Here is a 24,705-nt window from a genome sequence, read left to right as displayed (position 1 = left end):
CCAGGGATAAGCGCTGAATACCACTAGGTGTGACCTGCCACCAAAAATAAATAAAACAAAATGAGGATACAATGAGACCCCAAAAAATGGGGCTAGAGCGATACCACAGCAGGTGGGGCATCTGCCTTGCATGCACAACCTGGGTTCAATCCCTGACATCATATATAGTCCCCCAAGGACTCCCTGGAGTAATTCCGAAGTACAGAGCAAGGAGTAACCCAAAAGCACTGCCAGTGTGGCCCAAAAACAAGCAAATGAACAACAACAACAAAAAAACTATTTTTTATATTTTTTTATGTTTTTTTTTTACCAGCTCACTTAGAAATATCAAAAAATTTAAAAACCTAGGCCAGAAAGACAGCTTAAAGAGCTGAGTACATATTTTGGTTTTTCATGTTTTTTTGTTTTTTAATTTTATTGAATCGCTGTGAGAAAGTTACAAGCTTTCATGTTCGGGTTACAATCACACAATGATCAAATACCCATCCCTCCACCAGTGCACATTCCCCACCACCAATATCCCAAGTATAACCCCCTTCCTCACCCTCCCCCCGCCTCCATGGCAGACAATATTCCCCATACTCTCTCTCTACTTTGGGGCATTATGGTTTGCAATGCAGACACTGAGAGGTCATAATGTATGGTCCATTATCAACTTTCGGCACACATCTCCCATCCCGCTTGATTCCTCCAGCCATCATTTTCTTAGTGATCCCTTCTCTGTTTCATCTGCCTTCTCCTCTCCACTCATGAGGCAGGCTTCAAGCTATGGGGCAATCCTCCTGGCCCTTGTATCTACTGTCCTTGAGTGTCAGCCTCATGTTATGTTATTCTATACTCCACAAATGAGTGCAGTCCTTCTATGTCTGTCCCTCTCTTTCTTACTCATTTCACTTAGCATGATACTCTCCAAGTCTATCCACTTATAAGCAAATTTCATGACTTCATCTTTCCTAACAGCTGCATAGTATTCCATTGTAGAGATGTACCAAAGTTTCTTTAGCCAGTCATCTGTTCTAGGGCACCTGGGTTGTTTCCAGATTTTGGCTATTGTGAACAGTGCTGCAATGAACATATAGATACAGATGTCATTTCTACTGTGGTTTTTTGCATCCTCAGGATATATTCCCAGAAGTTGTACTGCGGGGTCATATGGAAGCTCAATTTCTAGTTTTTGAAGGACTGTCCATATTGCTTTCCAGAAAGGCTGGAGTAGTCGGCATTCCCACCAGCAGTGAAAAAGCGTCTCCTTTTCCCAACATCCACACCAGCACTGCTTGCTTTTGTTCTTTGAATGCGTTCCAGTTTCTGTGGTGTGAGATGATCTCTCATTGTTGTTCTGATTTGCATCTCCCTGATGGCTAGTGATGTGGAGCATTTTTTTATGTGACTTTTGGCCATTTGTATTTCTTTTTTGAGGAAACTTCTGTTCATTTCTTCTCCTGATTTTTTGATGAGGTTGGAGGTTTTTTTCTTGTACAATTCTACTAGTGTCTTGTATGGGTATTGGGTAAATATTCTTTCCCATTCTGTGGGCTCTTTCTGTATTTTGGTCACTGTTTCTTTTAAGTGCAGAAGCTTCTTACCTTGATGTAGTCCCATTTGTTTATGTTTGCTTCCACTTGCATGGTCACTGCTGTTTCATCCTTAAAGATGCTTTTAGCTTCAATGTCATGGAGGGTTCTGCCTACATTTTCCTCTATGTACCTTATATCTGATATTGAGGTCTTTAATCCACTTTTTTTTATGTAGGAGTACTGCTACTTCTTCAGCCACTGATTAGCTGATTGAATTGGGCATGAACTCCACCTTACTTTTTTTTTCATTTTTTATAATTTTATTTATTGAATCACCATGAGAGCAGTTACAAAGCTTTCAGGTTTAAGTCTCGGTCATATAATGAAACACCTGTACCTTCACCAGTGCCCATTCTCCACCACCAAAAACCCCAGTAATACTCCCATCCCACACCCTCCCACACCTACCTGTGGGGCAGATGATTTCCACATTACTCTCTCTATACTTTGATCACAGTCAATATTTTGACACCAGACCTACCATTATTATTAGGGATTTTACCCCAACACTCAGATCTGCTGAAAAGGCAACAGTAGACAATTTGTTTTCTATTGCTGGTTAAGAATAACATATGATGTCACGTGGCTGCAGTAGTGGCCACACGATTTTGAAATTTTGAAATTTTAATACTTAAATCTGGAGGGATTTCTGCCAAAACCTGCTGAGTTCCGAGATTTGTTCCTGAGTCTCTGGGATCATGGCCATTAAGCAGCTTGATCAGGAGCCAGAGGGGCCATTTGTGGGCAGCGACTTGGAGTCTCTTTGGGATGGGGAGGAAAGGGCCAGCTCCACCCCCATCCTGTGAGGCCCCACATGTCTCATCACTGTGGGCCCAAACCTGACTGTGCACTGGCCTCTGGAGGATGGCAGCCACCGGGCTGCCACAGGGAACAGGCTAAGGCATGAAACCTATTCCCACCTGAGTTGGCCCAGCACCGGTAACCTACTGTAGGGTACAGACGTATTTCTGCCAAAAGCCGTTGGATTTCGAGATTTGTTTCTGAGTCTCTGGGATCATGGCCATTAAGCAGTTCAATGAGGAACCAGAGAGGCCATGCCTCCAATTATATAGTTGAGCCGGAGGTGGTTTGTGGGTGTGTCTCCCACATACCCACATACCTAACTTTTGGCCATTTACTTTCTTGGTAAACTTTGCCCCAAGTTTTTGGGGTCTAGTCAAAGGCACAGCAGCAATTTGGGGGTATCTGGAATTCTGAAGGTGCCATGAGACTGCTGATGCACTCACCTCACAGGTACGGACTGACCTGCTGGTGGCGCCATACCCTCTCTTTAATCCACTTTGATCTGACTTTTGTGCCTGGCATTAGACAGAGGTCAGAGTTCTTTTTTTTTGCAGGTAGCTATCCAGTTTTCCCAGCACCACTTGTTGAAGAGGCTTGTCTTGTTCCACTTCACATTTCTTGCTCCTTTGTCAAAGATTAAGTGGCCATATATTTGGAGATCTGTGACAGATGGTTTAACATTCGCAAGTCAATCAACATAATTCATCATACCAATAAATGAAAAAAACCATATGATCATATCAATAGATGCAGAGAAAGCATTTGACAACATCCAGCACCCGTTTATGATGAAAACTCTCAGCAAAATGGGCATCAAAGGAACTTTCCTCAATATAGTCTAAGCCATCTACCATAATCCCACAGCAAGTATAATTCTCAATGGGGAAAAACTAAAAGCCTTCCCTCTAAGACTGGGCACAAGACAAGGCTGCCCACTTTCGCTACTCCTGTTCAATATAGTACTGGAAGTCCTGGCCATAGCAGTTAGGCAAGAAAAAGATATCAAGGGAATAAAGATAGGAAAGGAAGAGGTCAAGCTATCATTATTTGCAGATGGTATGATACTGTACTTAGAAAACCCTAAAGACTCTACAGAAAAACACGTAGAAACAATAGGTCAATATAGCAAAGTGGTAGGCTACAAAATCAACACCCAAAAGTCCATGGCTTTCTTACATACAGATAACGAAAGAGAAGAAAGAGACATTAAAAAAACAATCCCGTTCACAACAGTAATTCCTGAACATTGCCAGGTTTGGCCCCAGAACAAAACAAAATTAATTCAGTGTCAATCCTATCATTTTCCTGTGTTTTACTTTATATTTCTATGTACAGCCTATTTTTATTTTCATGTTCATATATGTGAGTTCCAAACATATTTTTAAGTTCTCTTTAAATGTAATTTTCAATAGTGGGAACCAAGATACAGGTTTACTTAAAAAAATGTGGATAAGCTAAGTAGCTAAGTAAGGGTTATCTCTTTCTGTAGGATGGCTAACTCAGGGAAAGTTATATCCATATTTGTATTCTGCTTTGTTTTGTTTTGTTCTGGGGCTGTGCTCTGGGCTTACTCTAGAGCATTTTCCAAAACTCCTAACAAGTTTTGTACTTCTTGATTAAGCTATTTAATGAGTACAAGTCAATAGAGCAATGAATTTAATGAGGTGTTTGTTGTTTGGGGGCCTTGGGGGGTTGCAATTTTCTTGGTTGGTTTGAGTTCCTCACTCTACAGAACATAATGTAGTGTTGGGGATTGAACCAGGACCTCACACATGTAAGGCATGCCCTCACATGTAAGGCATGCCCTCACACATGTAAGATGTGCCCTCAAACATTTAAGTCATGCCTTCACACATGTAATGCATGTCCTCACATACGTAAGATGTGCCCTCATATGTAATATATTCCCTCACTTATGTAAGGAATGCCCTCATACAAGTAAGGTGTGCCGTCACACATGTAAGATGTGCCTTCTATCATTTGAACCATATCCTCAGCTCTTGCTGACCTCTTTAATCTTTGCTATGTTTGTATTGGGCTGGAGCGATAGCACAGTGGGTAAGGCGTTTGCCTCACACGCGGCCTACCCTGTCGGCTCAGGTTCGATTCCTCCGCCCCTCTCAGAGAGCCCAGCAAGCTACTGAGAGTACCTCGCCCACATGGCAAAGCCTGGCAAGCTACCCGTGATGTATTCAATATGCCAAACACAGTAACAACAAGTCTCACAATGGAGGCGTTACTGGGCTCACTCGAGGAAATCGATGAATAATGGTAGGACAGTGCAGGCAGACAGACAGTGCATTTCACAATAGTACCTCAGAAAATCAAGTACCTTGGAATCAGCCTAACCAAAGTGGTGAAGGACCCATACAAGGAAAATTACAAAAGACTTCTTCAATAAATAAAAGAGGACACCAGGAAGTGAAGACACATCCCCTGCTCATGGATAGGGAGGATTAATATTATCAAAATGGCAATACTGCAAAAAGCACTATACAAATTTAATGTGGTCCCAATCAGGATACCCATGATATTTTTCAAAGAAATAGACAAAACACTCCTGAAATTCATATGGAAGAATAACCCCCATTAATAGCTAAAGCAATCTTGGGAAAATGAAGATGGGTGGCATCATCTTCTCCAACTTCAAACTCTACTACAAAGCAGTAGTAATTAAAACAGCATGGTATTGGGCTAGAAATAAACCTGCAGACCAAAGGAACAGATTTGAGTACATATTTTATATGCAGGATTCCTGGGTGCCACCCCTAATACCACAAGATCCCTGAGCACCGCCAAGAGTGGATGCCAAGAACAGAGGCGGGAGCAGTCACAGAGCATTGCCTGGTTTGCCCCAAAACAACTGTCACTGTCACTGTCACTGTCCTCCCGTTGTTCATCGATTTGCTCAAGCGGGTCCAGTAACGTCTCCATTGTGAGACTTTGTTGTTCCTGTGTTTGGCATATCGAATACGTCACAGGTAGCTTGCCAGCCTTTGCCATGTGGGCGAGATACTCTCGGTAGCTTGCCAGGCTCTCCGAGAGGGGCAAGGTATTTCGGTTCTGCTTTGGGGCAGGGGTTCGGGTTCAGGATGGAAACATATGAACTGTGGTGGTGGGAAGGTGTCATGGTGGTGGGATTGGTGTTTGAGTATTAAATGTCATCAAATATTGTGAACTACTTTATAAAATAAAAAAATAAAAATAAATAGAAAAAGAGAGTGGGTCTGGGCTGGAGCGATAGCACAGCGGGTAGGGTGTTCGCCCCGCACGCAGCCAACATGACCGACACAGGTTCGATTCCCAGCATCCCATATGGTCCCCCGAGCACCGCCAGGAGCAACCCCCGAGTGCATGAGCCAGGAGTAACCCCTGGCTAGAGCGATAGCACAGCGATAGGGCGTTTGCCTTGCACGCAACCCCAAAACAACAAACCCCACAAATACCCAGAAGCACTTCTATTGTGAATGGTGAACTTGTACCATGAGGTAGCCCAGGCTGCCACCATGTCTGACACATGGACAGCGGACAGATACCTTGACTGACCAGGCAGGGTAGGAACAAGGTCTTTCCTTGCAATTCTCCCACCCTGCAATACCAGCAAAGTCCATTGTGTTGTATGACAAGACAGATGACACAAGAAACATTTCCTTAGTCATGAGCAGGTGAGTATAGACACACTGCAAAACACAGGCTTCTCAACAAAGTACTTTCTGTGGATGTGATTTTACTTCAGTACTGAAATTAACCTCAAACCACTGAAATATAACACAGCAATGGTGCTTTCAAAGAATCTTCTCCATTGAGGCATGAGCCTAAGGCACAAGAGTTTGGAAGCAGTGGGGGTCCCCAAGGAATGCCTCCTTTCCTTCTGGCAAACCCAGCGTTCTGTGAAAACCATCCTGGAAATACTATGCAGCTGTTAGGAAAGGTGAAGTTATGAAATTTGCTTATAAGTGGATGACCATGAAGAGTATCATGCTAAATGTAATGGGTCAGAAAGAGAGAAACAGACATAGAATGACTGCACTCATTTGTGAAATATAAAATAATGTAATATGAGACTGATACCCAAAGACAGTAGACACAAGGGCCAGGAATACTCCTCCATTGTTGGAAGCCTGTCTCATGAACTGGGAGAAAAGGCAGCTGAAATAGAGAAGGGAACACTAAGTCAATGGTGGTTGAAGGGATCGTTCGGGATGGCAGATGTGTACTGAAAGTAGATAAAGAACCAAAAGTGATAGCCTCTCAGCATCTATATTGCAAACCATAATGCCCAAAAGTAGAGAGAGAGTATGGGGGAAACTGCCTGCCATTCAGGCAGGGGGAGGGCTGGAAACGGGGGTAATACTGGGGACATTGGTGGTGGAGAATGTGGACTGATGGAGGGATGGGTGTTCGATCATTGTATGACTGAAACTCTAACATAAAAGTTTTGTAACTGTATCTTATGGTGATTCGGGAGGGAGGGAGGGAGGGAGGGAGGGAGGGAGGGAGGGAGGGAGGGAGGGAGGGAGGGAGGGAGGGGAAAGATCATCCTGGAGCTTCATTGCAGGACTCCATCTGAGAAGAGGCACTCCAGCCCTGAGTCCTAGAAAGCTTTCCTTCCTCAAAGCCCAAGTCATGACAGCTCAGTGAGGATTGTTCAGAAAACGGGAAGTTTCTCCTGCCCTGAAAGACTGAGAATGAGTCTCGTAACTGCCATCCTGCAGCTAAGAATGAGGTCTGGCACGACCGAACATCATAAAAATGTAGATTATAACAAACTCAGTGCTGCTTCCACACCAGAATAACTGACAGGGCCAGGCAGGTTTGCGAGCACCTCCAGCCTGCAACCAGGCCAGGACTCAGGAGAGATTGGGCTGAGGGAGGTGGGGAGAAAGGCCCGGCCACTCCGGGATTCCTTCTTGAGTACGGGCAGTAGAAGTGGAAGAGCAGAGTGGAGGAGTAACGAGAGGGCGTCTGAACATGGATGAGGAAACAAGGGCAGGGGAGGTCCAGGAGCGAATGATGCAAGGACCACTCTGGGGCTGGAGACAAAAATCAATCTTCGGGGCTGGAGTGAGAGCACAGCGGGTAGGGCGTTTGCCTTGCACGCAGTCAATGTGACCGACACAGGTTCGATTCCCAGCACCCCATATGGTCCCCTGAGCACCGCCAGGAGCAATTCCTGAGTGCATGAGCCAGGAGTAACCCCTGAGCATCGCCGGGTGTGACCCAAAAAGCAAAAAAAAAAAAAAATCAATCTTCACCCAATGGACCAAAATCAAATCCCTGAAGACGGCTTGGGCAGTGTTTGGTCTGGAGTCCCACTGCTTTGGGCCTGCCATCTCTGAGGAAGAGAGAGAGTAAGGGGACCTGCTATATCTCAGACTTGCTCTAGGGACAAATTAAATCGCCATGCAAGACTGACCTGGCATCCAGTGGCATCTATCTTAGACTTGTCTGGTGAAGGACAGGTCTGGACTTTCAGGAAAGAACTGAATGTGGGTAAGCCCACATCAATTTTCAAGGAGGCACACCCGAAACTTAAATATTGTCAGAATGAACAGTGACTTTACTGCCTTTCCTTTTTCTTCTTTTCTCCTACTCCTAAAAATATGACACAATACATGAATGTGCACGTCATCCTTGTACGGAGGCTATGCTAATCTTCTCTTCATCATTCCAGTATACAGGCTGCCGAAGCAAGCACTGCATGGTGACTTTAACTGAACAAAAATGAAAACACCTAGGGAGGAAAAGGAATACTTATTAAGGACCATTTTCAACAAAATATCCAGATTCTAGCAAAAGTGGGCAAAAGAAAAATTTTTTTCATTTTGTTGTTGTTGTTGTTGCCAGGGACTGAAGCCAGATGTCACGCACACAGCACACGCTTTATCACTGCCTCATACTCAGGACTGGGGAGGATCTATCAAAGAATGGCCACACCCCTAGTCCACTACAGTACTCCAACTGTTGGAGAGAAGGACTAAGCACAGAGTTCTACTAGGAAAGGTGCAGAATAAACTAAATCAGCTTTATTAGAAAAATCTTAAAAATCTTTTTAATATTCTATACTTCTTTGGGGGGAGGGGTTCCACAGGCAGTGAGGAGGGGAGCTGGTAGGGCTCAGAGGCTACCAGGGCTGTACCTGTGGTGCTAAGGACAGAAGAGTCCAACTCAGGGCCTCCATATGGCAGTCATGTGCTCTGTTCACCATGTGGACCATCTCTCTAGACACGGCTGCTTTATTGTTCTCTATTTGGGGCCACGCCTGGCCAGTGCCCATGGTGACTGTGTGGCTCAGGAGGCCCTGTATGACAGGCACTGCTATCCTCCCCTGGGCAGTGGTCATCGGCTGCTGTCAACACATCTGCACGGGCCACATGTTCTCAGTGGCTCTATGCAGGAATCCCAAACTCACCAATGGGTAAGAGGAAGTGATGCTGACACCATGCCTGATTAAATCTAGTCCAAGATAATTGTCTACTGTCAGCAGGGGCATTTCTCCTTCTCTCCCTCCCTCCCTCCTTCCCTTCCTTCCTTCCCCTCCTTCCCTTCCTTCCTTCTTCACTGTGAGATACAGTTACAAAGCTTTCATGTTTGAGTTTCAGTCATACAATGATCAAGTACCCATCCCTTCACCAGTGCACATTTTCCACCACCAAAATCCCCAGTATCCCCTCCCATTGCCCTGCCTGCGTGGCAAACAATTTCCATAACACTCTCACCTTGGCTTACATTCAACATTTTTGACACCAGTCCCACCATTATTATTTGGAATTTTCCTGCCACCACTCAATCCTGCTGAAAAGGTAATGCTAGACAATTTATTTTGTATTGCTTGTTATGAATAGCATATGATGTTGTATGGCTGCTCTCATGGCTGTGCACTCACAGAATTCTAAAATTTTAATAACTAGGTTCTGGAGAGATCTCTACAGTGAACTGCTCAGTTCTGAGATTCAGTTTTGTGTCTCTGGATCAAGACCGTTAAGGAGTTTAAATAGCAGCCAGAGGCAGTTCGTGGGCGTCATCTCAGGGTCCCATCTGGATGGGGGCATGAGAAGGACCAGCTCCTCCCCTGTCCCCATGAGGCCTGCTGTTTGCTGTTATTGCTCCTGTGTACTTGGGCTTTTCCTAGGGGGCAGGCGGAGGTACAGCACCTGCTCCTGTCTGGAGTAGCCCAGTGAAAGTAGCCTATCACAAAGTCCAGAGGCATCTCTGCAGTGAGCTGCTTGGTTCCTCAGATTTGTTTGTGTGTCTCCAACAGGAAAATTTCTATCCATGAAACTTTGACAGGATCTCAGGCTCATAAAATGATGTGCATCTGAGGCTTTTCTTAATTTAATCTCCAATTTCCACTACTCAATATTTTCCATGTCATTTTATCATCAACATCTTAAGTGTCCCTTTGGTTATAAAAAGGCATGTGAGGATGGGGGGGGGGGGGAGATGGCAATGGCCAAGGCATGGATCTTGCATGCAGCCATCTCCATTACCACATATGGCCCCCCAAATCCCTCCATGAGCAATCCCTGAGCTTAGAGCCAGGAGTAAGCCCTGAGCACAAAATGTGGCCTCAAAACCAGGAAAATTAATTTCTCAGAAATTACATGGAGAACAATGTATGAATTTTAAAATTATGATCTTCTTAGTCACAAGTTTAAGTTCTACCAGGATAGAAATGTATGGGAGGGGGCAGCGGGAGGGGGTCAGTCTCACCCAGCAGAGCTCAGGGCCTATTTCCAACTCTGTGATAAGGATTCCTCTCAGTGGTGCTCAGAGGACAATGAGGTACCAGGAATTGAACCAGGGTTGGCTGCTTGTAAGGCAAATGCCTTAACCCCCTGTGCTATCTCTGGAGCACTGCTGGGATATTTCGTGAGTAGTTTTGTTTTGTTTTGTTTTGTTTTGTTTTGCTGTTTTTCAGACACACCCATCAGTGCCCAGGAATTGTTCCTAGCAATGATCAGGGTAGATGTGGGGCCAGAAATCAACCCTGGTACTCCTGAGTGCAAAGCAAGTGCTCTAATCCATATCTTTCCAACTCCGTCATTATTCACTTACCCACAGAATTCCATCTTTAATAATAATATTTATTCTATTTTATAAAACTCTCCAGTGACATTCGGTGCATTTCATAAAATATGAAAACCTAAATGATGTTATAAAACCAAATCTAATCATGATCCTACCTGCTGTAGAGATTTCAGTTCACGGGGGAGGGCAAGTGGGCATGGATGTGCATACACTCAGCATTTCCCTTGGGTAACCAGATCTCAGAGCTATTCAGAGAAGCGCATTGGTATTTTATGCCTTAGAAGAAAAGCTAAAACTTTAAGTCTTATTTGCATTAAAGTTTTTAAAAAAGTAAATCGACTCTTTAAATGACAGCTGATTGCTATTTGTGTATTTTCAGACCCAGAGAACAAATGAGGATAAGCACCCTTGTGCAGGAACGGGAAGATGAGAGTCTGCCAGGCTGAGGAAACATGACCTGTGGTCCAAAATCCAGTAACTCTATCAGAATCTCAGATACTACACTCCCCAGGCCTTTTACTGTTCATTACTGACCCCTCAAAAAATCCCTTTTCTTAAGAATAATGAACAGGAGGAAAAAGAAGCCCAGTATCTGCTTACTGCTTATATACTCTGCCCATCTCGACCTCTGAAGCAATGAGGGAAATTCATTTTCCGATAGCACACTGGCCTTGCACAAGGCCGACCTGGGTTCTGGGTTCGATTCCTCCATCCCTCTCAGAGAGCCTGGCAAGCTACCAAGAGTATCCTGCCTGCACAGCAGAACCTGGCAAGCTTCCCCATGGCGTATTCGAGATGCCAAAAACAGTAACAAGTCTCACAATGCAGACATTAAGCCCACTTGAGCAAACCGATGGACAACGGGAGGACAGTACTACAGTGCTACTGATTTCAACAGGTGTCACAAAATAAATGTTATTGACATCCCAATTTTCACCACAAAATCATGGACCTGTACATCCCTACCTTTTTTTATTTTTTAAAGACACTTCTTTGTTTGTCTGTTACAGTTCTATAGGTATTTGTAATCAAGACATTCAGAACAGTAATAAAAACCATTGTCTTCTTCAGACTCCATTTCAGAGCTACAAAATGACTATAGAACCATGAGTGTAATTAAAAATAAAGATAATTTATATCCTGTCAAGTAATAGGACTTACATCACCCATTTCCTTTGAAGTAGCAACAGAGGAGGCTATACGCTTACTTTGGTAAAGTTGTCATTGCCCCAAGTATTTCTGGAAGCATCCTTTCCAACTCAGGTAGAAGTTCCACCCTGCCCTCATCTCTAAGGACACATATGAACATACATATGCATCTGTCTTCATTATTTCTAGTCATATTTTGGCTTTGAATCCACCTTAAAGCCAAACTTTTTCGATCAGCCATATAATCTTTGAAGTGGCAGAAAGTATTCTTGCCTTTGTTATGTCTTCTACCAAAAAAAAAAAAATGAAGCCTCAACTTTTACATATTTACATGACTACACATATGACTGTGTCTTCTATTCTTTGTGTGGGGGTCAGGGAGGAAGTTGGGGTCATACCTGGTGGTGCTCGTGGCCAGGGATCACTCCTCGTAGTGCTGGTGGACCAGTGCTGGGAATGGAATTGAGACTGGCTGAATGCAGGGAGCACCTTACCCCAGTACCGCATGTCTGACCCCAAGACCTCGTTTTCAATCCTAGCTCTGGCCAATGTGAGTGGAAGTGTCATATGGCGTTTCTGAGAATCCATCTCCAAAATGTGAGCTCATCACAGGCCGCTTCTCCACCTGCTTCTATGTGGAGGTGAGGCTAATGGTAAAAGTGTATCTGAAACCACATGAGGGGGCCACACGAGTCCCAAGATGCCAGACCAGAAAGATGAAGGGATGCAGCTCCCTGAGCACTCACAAAAGTACAGAGTTGAGGCCTGGCCTACCACCTTTGGGGGTTTAATGTGAGAGAAAGTAAAACTAGCCCATTAAATCACTGTTACTGACAGCCTCTAAAATATCTACAAAAAAATCTAATTTTAGCTTTTACAAGTCATACATATTTCTTAAAACCCACTCTCCAGGGACAGGGGTGTAGCTCACTGTGAAGCACATGCCTCAGAGTATGAGGTTCTGGGTTTGATCCTTGACATCGAAAACTCAACTAAAGCCACTCAACATTTCTTAGGCAGAGGACACAACACTGCAGATAAGCACGGACCCTCCCAAGCGCTTGCTTAGAAAAGACAAGCACTCATCTGGATGATTAAGGTATTTTCTGAATTGACACTGCTAGTTTACTATCATCTAAATACAAAATCCATTTCTACATTAGAAGAGGGTCTATCCCATAGAAAGATTGCATTCATCTGGGGGATATAAAATAACAAAATATGAGATTAATACCCAAGAATAGCTGAGATCAATACCAGGAGGATTACTCCATAGCTTAGAGGCCAGCCGGGTATCCTAGGGGAAAGGACAGTTCAGATAGAGAAGGGAGCACCAAATGGAGGGTGTCTGGAGGATCCTCCCAGGAGGGGAGATGCAGGTTGAAAGTAGACTGGACTGAACATGTTTGCCACTCAATGCCTCTTTTGCTGACCACGGCACCCAAAAGGAGAGAGAACAAAAGGGAATGCCCTGCCACAGTGGCAGGGGGGATGGGGGGGAGGGATATTATCTATGGTGGTGGAAAATGGGCACTGGTGGAGGGATGGGTATTTGATCATGGTATGACCGAAATCCAAGCATAAAAATTTGTAAATCTACAACTGTACCTCATGGTGTTTCACTAATAAAAAATTAAAAAAAAAAAAAAGAAGAGGGTCTATCCATGGTCGCCCTGTGTCTACTGCCCTGCACAGACATGTCCACATACCTTAAAGAACTGAAATGCACACAGAAGACTATTAGGAAACATGTGTTTGAGGAGATGAAAGCAAAGTATACAGCACACGCATGCCTTAGAGACTTACATGATTCTCTTTATAGTAGTAAGAAAGGGCCGGAAAGCGCCGTCGACTCCGGAATTTGGAGCTTCCCACGATGATGTGGGCCGTGGCTGATTTGGGAACGTACAGGTCCGTGGGGTAAGAATCACAAACCTGTCACAGAAAACACAAAGGGGTTTTTAGGCACAAAGTAATGCCATGTGTGAGTGGCATTACTTTGATGAGGGTCTAATAGAAGTTCCCTTTTATCCCACTGAGAAGCTGCATACATAACTTTCCTTAACCCATGGACAGAACAGCACCCACAGGCTACTTGGAAGGAACACTGAGCTACCAATTCTGAGACTGTGCTGGAGGAGAAGACAGCCATCAGCACCCAGAGTTCAGACACTGTCCCTTCTCTCAAAGGGCTCTTTGTGTGAAATGAGGAAGCAACCCAGGAGTCTGTCATCAAACAGCACCAGCAATAAAATTGCATCCAAGTCTGAGAACATTGCTGTTTTGGTTCAAAGGTGGCCTGCCACTGGGAGATGATGTCCTCTGATGCAAGCACTAGAGTCTCCTCCCAGTACCCCTTTGGTTCCTGGCACGTGATGTGCGTGCCTGCCCCCCAGCCCTCCCTGGGAATGTTCCTCCAGATATTCCCACGTCTCATCCATTCTTCAAGGGACAAGACAAGCTCCAGCTCCTTCGGGCGCCTCCTCCAAAGCTTTCACCTAGTGTGGATTTCTAGGTCTGACTTTGTTTCCCACACAAGCTTATTCTGGAAATGGAAAGAAATGAGGGTCTACTCTTTTTCTTTCGCTGCTTGTTGGCAGTGGTTCTCATGTGGGAAACACACAAATGCCTTGCCCTGGCCTTGTGGTTTAGTCAGAAAGCAGCAGCTCAGAACCTAGCTCTGATTTGCCAAATTCACGACCTGGGAGAAGCCAAACTTTACCGAGTACTTTAGCTTTTTGTTCTCTCAAACCTGTATCAAACAAACACTACCCCTGGGAGCGATATGAATCAAATCTGAGAACACCCACATTGAAGCACTAGAACATGTGCCAGAAATGGTAATGGTGGCACTGGCAACAAGTTGATAAGTTGGTTGGCACCGAATCTGTTGTAGCATCAGTCAAACTTTTGGCAATGGGAAGACTCAAATGCGAATTGGGCTTCGCCAAACCAACTGGACGATGAGCATCTTCCTAGGCATTTCAAGAGAACTCAAGGTCAGTGTCAGGGGAAATGCAGCATGCCCAGGCTCATCTCGACCCACCCTGACTGGTCTAGGCTTGTCTGTTTTGCTTTGGGGCTTATGCCCAGCAGTGCTGAGAAGTTCAATCCCTGACTCTGTGCTCAGGAGGGACCCGTGGTCTTGCTTAGGGGCCCAAATGTGGTTCCAGGATGAAACCAGAAACTTCCACAAGCAAGACCAGTACCTTACCTTCCAGATACCTGTTCTATCTCTCCGACCTTCAGGCTGACCCCTCTGGAAGATGGAACTGAAGGGAAGTGAACCTACACATGTGGGAGCCAAACCTCAAGAGCAAAGACCAGTTGTTCTCTAACAATGCTTCGCCCTGCCATTTTTAATCACCAGATCTATGACCAACTTTCCTTTAATTTTAAGAGGTAAAAAGAGGCATGAGGCTGGAGTACAGTGGACAGGGCGCTTGCCTTTCACATAGTTGACCCAGGTTTGAACCCCAGCATCACATATGTTCCCCCAGGGCCATCAGGAATAATTTCTGAGTGCACAGCCAGGAGTAAGTCCTGAGTACTTCCAGGTGTAGCCCAGAAACAAACGGACAAAAAAGATGCATGAAGACATACTCCTGGATCCAAAGCATAGTTTCCTCATAGTGACAAAGACATTCTGGGAAATATTTCCAAAAACCAAAGACGGGGTCACTAACACTAACTCTGGCACTAACACACTGGGGGAAAATCCCATTCCAGGAGCCCAGGGCACAGCCTGTACCAGAATGACTGTCCCCAGACAATCCCTCTCCTTGTCCATGCAAATCTGGAGTCTGCATGAGACGGTTGCAGAGAACATTGCTGCACAGACCACACGCGCTTGTCTGAGGTGTGCGAGCCCTGCAGACATTACAGCAGACTTCGAACATTTTCTTAAAACAACAGTTTCAAAAAGGAAACGGGTGGAGTTTCAGCAAGTTGGAGATTACCTACTTTCTTCCCCATTACAACATGAGGGAACTGCAGTTATTTATAAGCAAATGGAGTAAGATGAAGTCATGGATATGAGTTCTCAACAAGCTCAACTCCATTCAACCGCTTTATTTTTATTTTTAATTAATTTGTTGCTTTTTGGGTCACAATGGAAATGATCAGGGGGTACTCCTGGCTCTGCATTCAGGAATTACTCCTGGCAGTGCTCAGGGAACCATATGAGATGTTGGGAATCCAACCCGGGTCGGCTGCATGCAAGGCAAACACCCCACCTGCTGTGCTATCACTCCAGACCCAGCCATTCAAACACTTCAAATAGCAGGGAGGAAGCTAAGGATTCTAGAGCTCCTGCCAGGCTCTCTCACAGCCTGCCAAGGCCCAGAGATGCCCAGCTTGCTTGGCTGGCAGCACTCCTGTGCACCTCGTCTATTTTGAAGTGAAGAAAAGACAAATACCTCAAACTCATTCTCCCTGATAGTCTCAGTGTCCCCAGCCCCTGAGCACTCTTTCCCTGCAGGTTCCTCTTTCTGCATGAGAGCAGAGAAGATGCCCATCCCCCAGCCTCCGCCCTCTAGGAGCGTTGGGAAAGTCAATCTCACTTCACAGCAAGAAACACAGACCTTGAGGGTTGGCGCACTGCTCAACTAGAATCCAGTACAAAGTGATGGGGATGCACCAGTCCCAAGGCCTCCCCTCCAGAACATCAGACCAAACAACAAGGGCTGCTGCTCTCCCCGGGGCACTGCCTCTGTAAGAGAAGACTCCAAGGGTTAGGGCTTACTGGCATTCTAAGAAGCATTGCGTGGGAAGCACTAAAAAGAAGCTCTGGAAAAAAGTCTTCACTCTCCGCCCTATTAACTCCGGTTTCCAGATAGGGAAATTCCTCACCAAGGTGGGAAAAATTCATCCTGCTCTCATGAACGTCAACAGCACTGGAAAAGGAAAGTGAAGGAATGCTGGGTAGCACTGGTGGCTGGGATTTATTCTGCCACTCCCGTTTCCCTTCCTCTCCATGTCCCTTCCTGTGTGGACCATGTCTCCGCAGGTCTCTGGGGAAGCCACTTGGTGACCTTGTGTACCATCAAGAGTTCAGTGAGTACAGAAAGAACTGGTGCCAAACTGCCATCGAATCTCTGAGACATCCCCACTAATCACCCTGGGCTATAAAAAGACTTGATGGGAGAGAACAAAGTCTTGGCTGGCTCTCCCCCCACTGCCAGCCACAATGTCAGCTACTGTGACCTCTGGGTTTCCATGTCCTTCCTGTAGAGGAAGAAAGTGGAGCTTGTGGAGACGTGTGCTTCCAGATGCTAGATGCAAGTAGGAAATACATCAAGCAATAATCAAGGGAGAATTGGGAATCTATGGCAGTGAATGGACAGAAAGCTACTAAAACTAGCACTGTAGCACTGTCCTCCTGTTTGCTATGAACAGGATTTGTTCAAGCAGGCACCAGTAACGGCTCCACTGTGAGACTTGTTGTTACTGCTTTTGGCATATCGAATATGTCACGGGGAGCTTGCCAGGCTCTGCTGTGCGGGTGGGATACTTTCGGTAGTTTGCCGAGAGGGACGGAGGAATCGAACCCGGGTCGGTCACGTGCAAGGCAAACGGTCTACCCGCCCTACCCACTGTGCTATCACTCCACTTTAGGAAATCAATGAGACTAAAGTCTTTCTCGGCTATGAGAAATTGTGAGTTCTCGGGAGTGAAGGCTCCAGCTTTCTCTCAGTTGCTTCTACTCACTCTGTAGTCTCGGTTCACATCACTGAGCTGCCAGTAAGAATTAGGGAGGCCCATTCTCTTGTACTCCTCACTGAGCTCAATCAGTGTCCAGCCTTGTTCTCTTTCTTCTTTATCCAGTTTAGGATTGAATGAAAAGCAATACAGCTCCTCATATTTCACTGCAAGAAAAGGGAAAATAAAGCCAAATCAAGTTGAATCACAGCTTCTCAAGAAATTTAGAGCCCACCACAGTTGGATCACTGTCACACCTCACGACCTCCCAGAACACACACCTAGGATCTGTGGACAGGATCACCTACCACCACCCAGCCATTCTTGGTGTAAGAATTTCTTTTCCTAGTGAACGGACTATGCGTTAATCCAGGCCATCAAGTCTGCCGGAGGGGAGAGGGTGTTGCCCCATTCGCCCTCTCTTCTCTGGAAAGAAGGATGGCGGCCGCATGGGAGCCTTGTGGACAGCAGGTATGAGCCGGGGGTGTGGGGGCGACTAAAACCTCATGGGAAGGGGGGCGTTCCGGTCCGTCCTTCACGCCCTACCGAGGTCACCAGTTGCCCCCCACGAGCGGCTCTCCAGCATGGCCACAGCCCCAGAAGCACAAGGACTTAATGCAGAACCCAGCAGCTTGGAGCAGAAAAGTGAAAGGACTATGCGTTAATCCAGGCAATCATTTCTGCCCAGAGGGGAAAGGGTGTTGCTCCCTTCCGCCCTCCTCCCTCTGGAAAGAAAGATGGCGGCCACATGGGAGCCTTGTGGACAGCAGGTATGAGCCGGGAGTGTGGGGGCAACTAAAACCTCATGGGTCGGGGGGCGTTTTGGTCCGTCCTTCACGCCCTACCGAGGTCACCAGTCGCCCCACCGCGAGCGGCTCTCCAGCACAGCCACGGCCCCAGAAGCACAAGGACTTAATGCAGAACCCAGCAGCTTGGAGCAGAAAAGTGAACGGACTATGCGTTGATCCAGGCCATCAAGTCTGCCGGGGGGGAAAGGGTGTTGCCCCATTCGCCCTCTCCTCTCTGGAAAGAAAGATGGCGGCCACATGGGAGCCTTGTGGACAGCAGGTATGAGCCGGGAGTGTGGGGGCGACTAAAACCTCATGGGAAGGGGGGCGTTTCGCTCCGCTCTTCACGCCCTACCAAGGCCATCAGTTGCCCCCACGAGCGGCTCTCCAGCACGGCCACGACTCCAGAACACAGAAACCAATTTCTTAACTATCTGACTTTCAGTAGAAATACTTCCAGGGTCAATAGGTAAAATAGCAGAAATCCAAAACCAACATTTAATTCTTGAACCCAGCTGTAGAAAGCAAATCACTTCACAATGCTTTTTCAGCATGTCTGATTTGGGGGGGGGGGGGGTAAACTCTAAATAATAGTGGTGAATCTTTTATTGAAACAATGAATCTAATCAAAGCAGATAGAGTGTTAACTAGAATTCATCTGCCTCACAGGGACAGGGAGGGGTGGGGGGTGGGGTTTTATTGGGGTTCTTCATGGTAAAAAATAAGTATTGGTAAAGGGAAATGTGTTTGATATTTGCATGACTGAGACATAAACCTGAAAGCTTTGTAACCTTTCCCACAGTGATTCAATAAATAAATAAAAAAAAAAAGAATTTCTTTTCCTTTTAGAAGCAAGACCCTCACTGTCTAATCCTTTTTTTAAAATGTGGTTTTAGAGAGTGAATATATTTTCTATGCCACATAACCATGGAGCAACAGCACAGGTAGGGCATTTGCCTTGCATGTGGCCGACCCGGGTTCAATTCCCAGCATCCCACATGGTCCTCTAAGCACCGCCAGAAGTAATTCTGAGTGCAGAGCCAGGAATAACCCCTGTGCATTAACGTGTGTGACCCAAAAAGCAATAAGAAAAAAAAACAACTAAGAATGTTCTAGATATTATGGTTTTGCTTTTTTGTTTTTTTTTCTTTTGGGGTCACACCCAGCAATGCAGAGGGGTTACCCCTGGTTCATGCACTCAGGTATTACTCCTGGCGATGCTCAGGGGACCATATGGGATGCTGGGAATCGAACCTGGGTCGGCCGTGTGCAAGGCAAATGCCCTACCTGCTGTGCTATCACTCCAGCTCCCAAATGTTCTAGATATTGGGCATCAAGAATTTACTATGGTAGGCAACAGAGAGACAGTACAGTGGGTGTGGTGCTTGCCTTATATGTGGGCTCCCTGGGTTTGATGCCAGGAATCTTATATTGTTCCCTGAGCCCACCAGGAGTAAATTCTGAGAGTAGAGTCAGGAATAATGCCTGAGCGTGCTGAATGTGGCCACCCCCCAAAAAAAATTTACTATGAAATTTACATATCAAAACTGAATGTGGGATTGATCCCCAGAATTTAAGGCCAGGATCACTGTCACATTTTGATGTTTATAGTATTTTTTATTGTGTTTACAAATATTTTCAAAAGACCATAAAAATAGTTCAACAAGTTGTGAAATACACTCAATGTCTACACTGATACTCTCTGATTTATTTTATTTTATTTTATTTTTGCTGTTTGGGTTACACCTGGAGATGCTCAGGGGTTACTCCTGGCTCTGCACTCAGGAATTACTTCTGGCGATGCTCGGGGGACCATATGGGGTGCTGGGAATCGAACCCTGTTTGGCCGCGTGCAAGGCAAACACCCTACCTGCTGTGCTATCGCTCCAACCCCCCTCTCTGATTTTTTTTATAGTGGAGGAGTTCTTGTTGGGACACACCCAGCTGTGGCCAGGGCTTACACTGGCTCTGCACTCAGGGATCACTCCTAGCCATGCTCAAGAAAGAATATATGGCACCAGGGATTAAATGTGGGTCAGGCATATGCAAGGCAAGTTTTGTACCCACGGTATGAGCTCTCTGGCTTCAATATCTGAACTTTTAGTAGCATCATAATAATGTTGCATATGGGATATTTATAGAATTCACTTTAAAATATCAATTCATAGCACAAGACACCATGGTCATGAAAGGAGAAGGGTGTGTGATAATAGACTTCTCTCAACTGTCAGGTATCTTTGTCTTTATGTACAGCTTTTCATGCCCATGAGACTAGCCCATGGACATCAAAATTCCCCCTACACCGATCAGATTTAGAATTTGGTTTTCCTAGGCGGTACTCAGGAGGCTATTTGAGATGCTGGGGATTGATCTCATTCCAGACAAGTGCCCTAGCTGCTGTACTATCTCTCCAGCCCTTAGGATTTGGTTTTCTTATACTAGTCTTGCCATGTCGAAGAAAGCACTAGGCCGGGACTGTCAAGAGAGAAGTAGAAGCAAGTCACATGACATTTACAATGTCCTGAAAGCCACATACAAAACTAAAAGGAACAAGGAGATTCATTTTAATCATATTTCATTAATCCCAATACAACCAAAAAGGTACAGGCACATGATCTGATATATATGTAACAAAATGTAACAAAATGCTATTACTTTTTGTATCTTCCATTTGTTCACTTAGCACATCTTAGTTCAGATGGTCACACTTCCAGGGCTCCATGGCCCAGCCAACAGCCAGTAGCTACCTTGCTGGCCAGAACATATCTAAGCTCCTATGGTGAGAAAATCAGACATCTTATTATGACATCTTATTATCTCACTCCTACTTTGGACAAACTGGCAGGCTACCGAATGTAACCTGCCCACACGGCAGAGTCGGGCAAACACCCCGTGGCGTACCCAATATGCCAAATACCAGTAACAATGATGGGTCTCATTCTCCTAAAGAGCCTTGAATATAATCTCAGGGCTAGGATGAAGGAGACGTTACTGGGGCCTGCTCAAGGCAATCGACGATTAACAGGATGATTTGTGATTTGTGACTGTGATGGTGAGAAAGAAATCCTAGCTGACCCTCATGAACTTTATTTTATATTCGATTCTAATTAAATACGTATATTTTATATTATATTTATGAACCCTCATGAACTTTATTTTATATTCGATTCTAATTAAATACGTATATTTTAAATTTTGTGTTTGCTTTTCTATTTTACTCTTTGTATGTTACACCTATGTATCCAAATTAAAATATATAATGTAGTTGTGGGTGTGTCTTAAATGCATACAACAAAAGTTTTGTCTGAAGTTGCCAACGAAATGTATAACCCTTTTAGCAGTACCATTATGGGCTCTGCTTTACAGATGAGAAATCTGAGGCAAAGAGGGTGGCGGGGGTGGGTCCCATGCCCAGAGTCACATAGCTACCCAAGAGGGAGTGGGAGTTTAACTAGATAAACTGGTTACACAGAGCAGGCTCCTAAGCTCTCCATGTGCAGTTCTTCTACACACACCCTTGTCTCCTCAACTCTGTGTTCTCTCTCCCTGTTCAATTCCCCTAAACCTCACCACTAAATTTCTTTCTTCTCGACTTTTTCAGGTGCACCATTTATTTCTTAGCCTGTTGATGCTATTAAGCCCAGATAATCGAATGTTTCGCTGTGTGTGTGTGTGTTTTGAAGCCCAGCATAGAAGCACACCACCAGGGGCTGCAGAAGTACACAGCCAGCTTGAGTTCAAAATCTGGGTTCAAGCTTATTGCAATTATTATTATTATTATTGCTTTTGGGGTCACATCCAGTGATGCTCAGGGGTTACTCCTGACTTTGCACTGAAGAATTACTCCTGGCGGTGCTTGGGGGACCATATGGGATGCCAAAGATTGAACCCGGGTTGGCAGTGTGCAAGGCAAACTCCCTCCCCTCTATACTATTGCTCCAGCTCCTGCAATTATTATTGAGAGCGTACATCTAACAAAGATAAAGAAAGGTAAGAATCCTACTTTAAATGCCAAACATGTATCCTTTCATATTTCACAAAAGAAAAGGAAGCCAGATGGCTGTGATTTATAATGAGATAAACTATGTTGTATTTTAGTCTCTCTCAATGTCAGATCTCTAAACTACAAAATTTAGAATACTCACAATATCAACAATCAGGCATTACACATATACATAAACTTGGAGTAGACACTTGCAATTCTTTTTTACAAAACTTAGCTAATTGATCAGATGGCAAGAAAAAGAGATTCTGTTCTGGCGATGGCTGGTTCACACTGACACATCTTTTCCATCTCTAAGTACCATTTTCATGACTCAGGCTTTAGCACAGCGGGTAGGGCGTTCGCCTTACACGCGGCCAACATGGCCGACCCGAGTTCGATTCCTCCGCCCCTCTCGGAGAGCCCGGCAAGCTACCGAGAGTATTCGAGATGCCAGACACAGTAACAACAAAGTCTCCAATGGAGACGTTACTGGGCCCGCTCGAGCAAATCGACGATCAACGGGAGGGCCTTTACCTTTACCTTTTAATGTTAACCACAAACGCAATTTGTTTAAGATGCCAAACATCTCGAGATAGCCTCTGTTCTTCCACTGAAAGAAGAGTCAGTGAGTATGGGGGAGGTGGAAGTTAAACTCCAAGACCTCCAGCATCCACAAATTTGTCAGCCAAAGCTCAGTCATGTTAATATCAACAAGCTCCTTACTCAGATTCTAAGAGAACCTTCACCTGAAGACAAAGTATCCTAAAAAATCATCATATACTACCAATAAAGATATGCAGATTATTGAGTAATTCCCATTAACAATGCCGTTAGCCCTCCTAACTCAAACTTTTAGAAAAACAGAGTGTAAATTTTAATGATCAGCAAGAAGGCAATTTAAACAAAACTACAACATCCACAACTAAACTCCAAAAGAGCATAAGGCCACTGAATCTCCTCAGGTAGACCAGTTTGGGCTGAAAAACTCTGGGACCTTCTCAGGATGAGGCCAGGAGGATTGCCCTCAGACACACCCAATGCCCTTTGTACAGAAATGGCCCTACTCCAAGACTGAACCCCACCAAGCCAGCAAATCAGTCCAAGTCTGTAACTCCAGGAGCAATACCTCCAAATTTCACTGTACTGTCAGCTCAGCAGGACGACAGCAAATCTGATAGAAAAGTTGTGTAGAAACCCACCAAGCTCAATGCCGAAAAACAGTAACATAGAAGGTTCAACCAGCACCAACCGGCTCAGTAAATCTTCAGATAATGACTTCAGTAACACCACTGTGAGATAAACAATTATCACAAATTGATCTTTACCAATTTTTTTATAATTCCATTCGTATTTTAATAAGCAATATAAAGTAACTTTATTTGTGCGGGTAGGGTGTTTGCCTTGTGCACAGCCAGCCCAGCCAAGCTGGGTTCAATTCCTCCGCCCCTCTCGGAGAGCCCAGCAAGCTCCCCGTGACTATTCAATATGCCAAACACCGTAACAACAAGTCTCAAAAAATGGAGACGTTACTGGGCCCGCTCAAGCAAATCGATGAACAACAGGAGGACCGTGTGTGTTTTATTTGTGCCTGCTTGGTGTTGGGTGGAAAACTGGAGACTCTGGTGGAGGGAAGGACAGACTGGTGGTGGGATCAGTGTCAGAACACTGAATACCTGAAACAACTCTGTTGTGAACCGCGTAAACTCAAACAAACGGCAGCAGCTCTATCTCTCCCCGCCTCCCGCGTTCGGTAGTCTCAGGCCATTCCCTGATCCCAGGGAGGTCGATGGTGATGGGCAGGCGAAGGAAGGAAACGAGGGCCAGGCTGGTTGGTGTCAGTTGCAGTTTATTCCATTCCCATCTCCATTCTCCTCTGATTCTCCTCCTGCCTCTTCTTCCCTGATGCTACTTCATTCTCCTCCTTGATCCCCCTTCATTCTCCTTCTGGCTCTGGAATCTGGATCCCCTTTCTCCTTCTCCTTCTGGAATCTCGATCCTGATCCCTTTCTCCTTTTCCTTCTGGAGTCTCCATCCTGATCCCAATTTCCCAGCCCACTCTTACAGTCTAGTTAAATCCCCAAACCATGAGGGCTTGGGGTAACAATTACACATAGGTGCGGTCACAATCAATAGGGGTAAAGTTCTTTACCTCGGGGAAAGCCACTTCTAGGACAGATACTCTCTCAGCAAGACGACCCACCCTAGAGCGGAATCCCCTGGGTGTGTTTCTCCTCTCCTTGTCCAACAAACATATAAGCATTCATAATATAAATAATTTTTTATGGATACAGTAAGAAATACCTTAAGCTTATAGAATTGCTCTCCTAGGGCCATCTCGATCTCAGACTCCAGTGTGCAGACCAGTTAGTCTTTCCTATCCTAGCAGGTTCCTAGTCTTGTCATTACTTTTGGATCATGACAGCATTTGACTATGATCAAGCCCTTAGCTTATAGTTAAGGATTGTAGCACTTTGGCCTTGCCTATTTCGATGCCAGGGTAGCTCACAGCTTGCCCTGGGTCCATTCAGTCCCTCGTCCGGATCCTGCTTCTGGGGTGTTAGGAACCAAGGGCAACTGAGGCTTAAGTCAAGAGAACAGATACCCAGGAGTGAATAATATTCAAAGCCAATTAAATCCTAAATTACAAAAGCATAATATTAATTGTCTTCTT

General features: G+C 45.2%; 1 protein-coding gene and 1 pseudogene across 1 annotated transcript in view; both read right to left on the bottom strand.

The window, feature by feature from the left end:
* Positions 1–24,705, bottom strand: part of MTMR7 (myotubularin related protein 7) — a 148,272-nt gene that overhangs the window by 53,092 nt on the left and 70,475 nt on the right. Inside the window, exons 4-5 of the mRNA XM_056114016.1 lie at positions 17,271–17,428; positions 13,368–13,496 (exon numbers count right to left, since the gene is read on the bottom strand). Of these exons, the coding sequence (XP_055969991.1) occupies positions 13,368–13,496; positions 17,271–17,428 (287 nt within the window). The remainder of the gene's footprint in view (positions 1–13,367; positions 13,497–17,270; positions 17,429–24,705) is intronic.
* Positions 7,979–8,077, bottom strand: LOC130023872 (uncharacterized; annotated as a pseudogene).

The sequence above is a fragment of the Sorex fumeus genome, unplaced genomic scaffold, assembly GCF_029834395.1.
Source record: "Sorex fumeus unplaced genomic scaffold, SorFum_2.1 ptg000024l, whole genome shotgun sequence".
Taxonomy (NCBI): Eukaryota; Metazoa; Chordata; class Mammalia; order Eulipotyphla; family Soricidae; genus Sorex; species Sorex fumeus.
The sequence above is the reverse complement of the archived record's forward strand: the minus strand, read 5'-3'. Positions and strand labels throughout refer to the sequence as shown.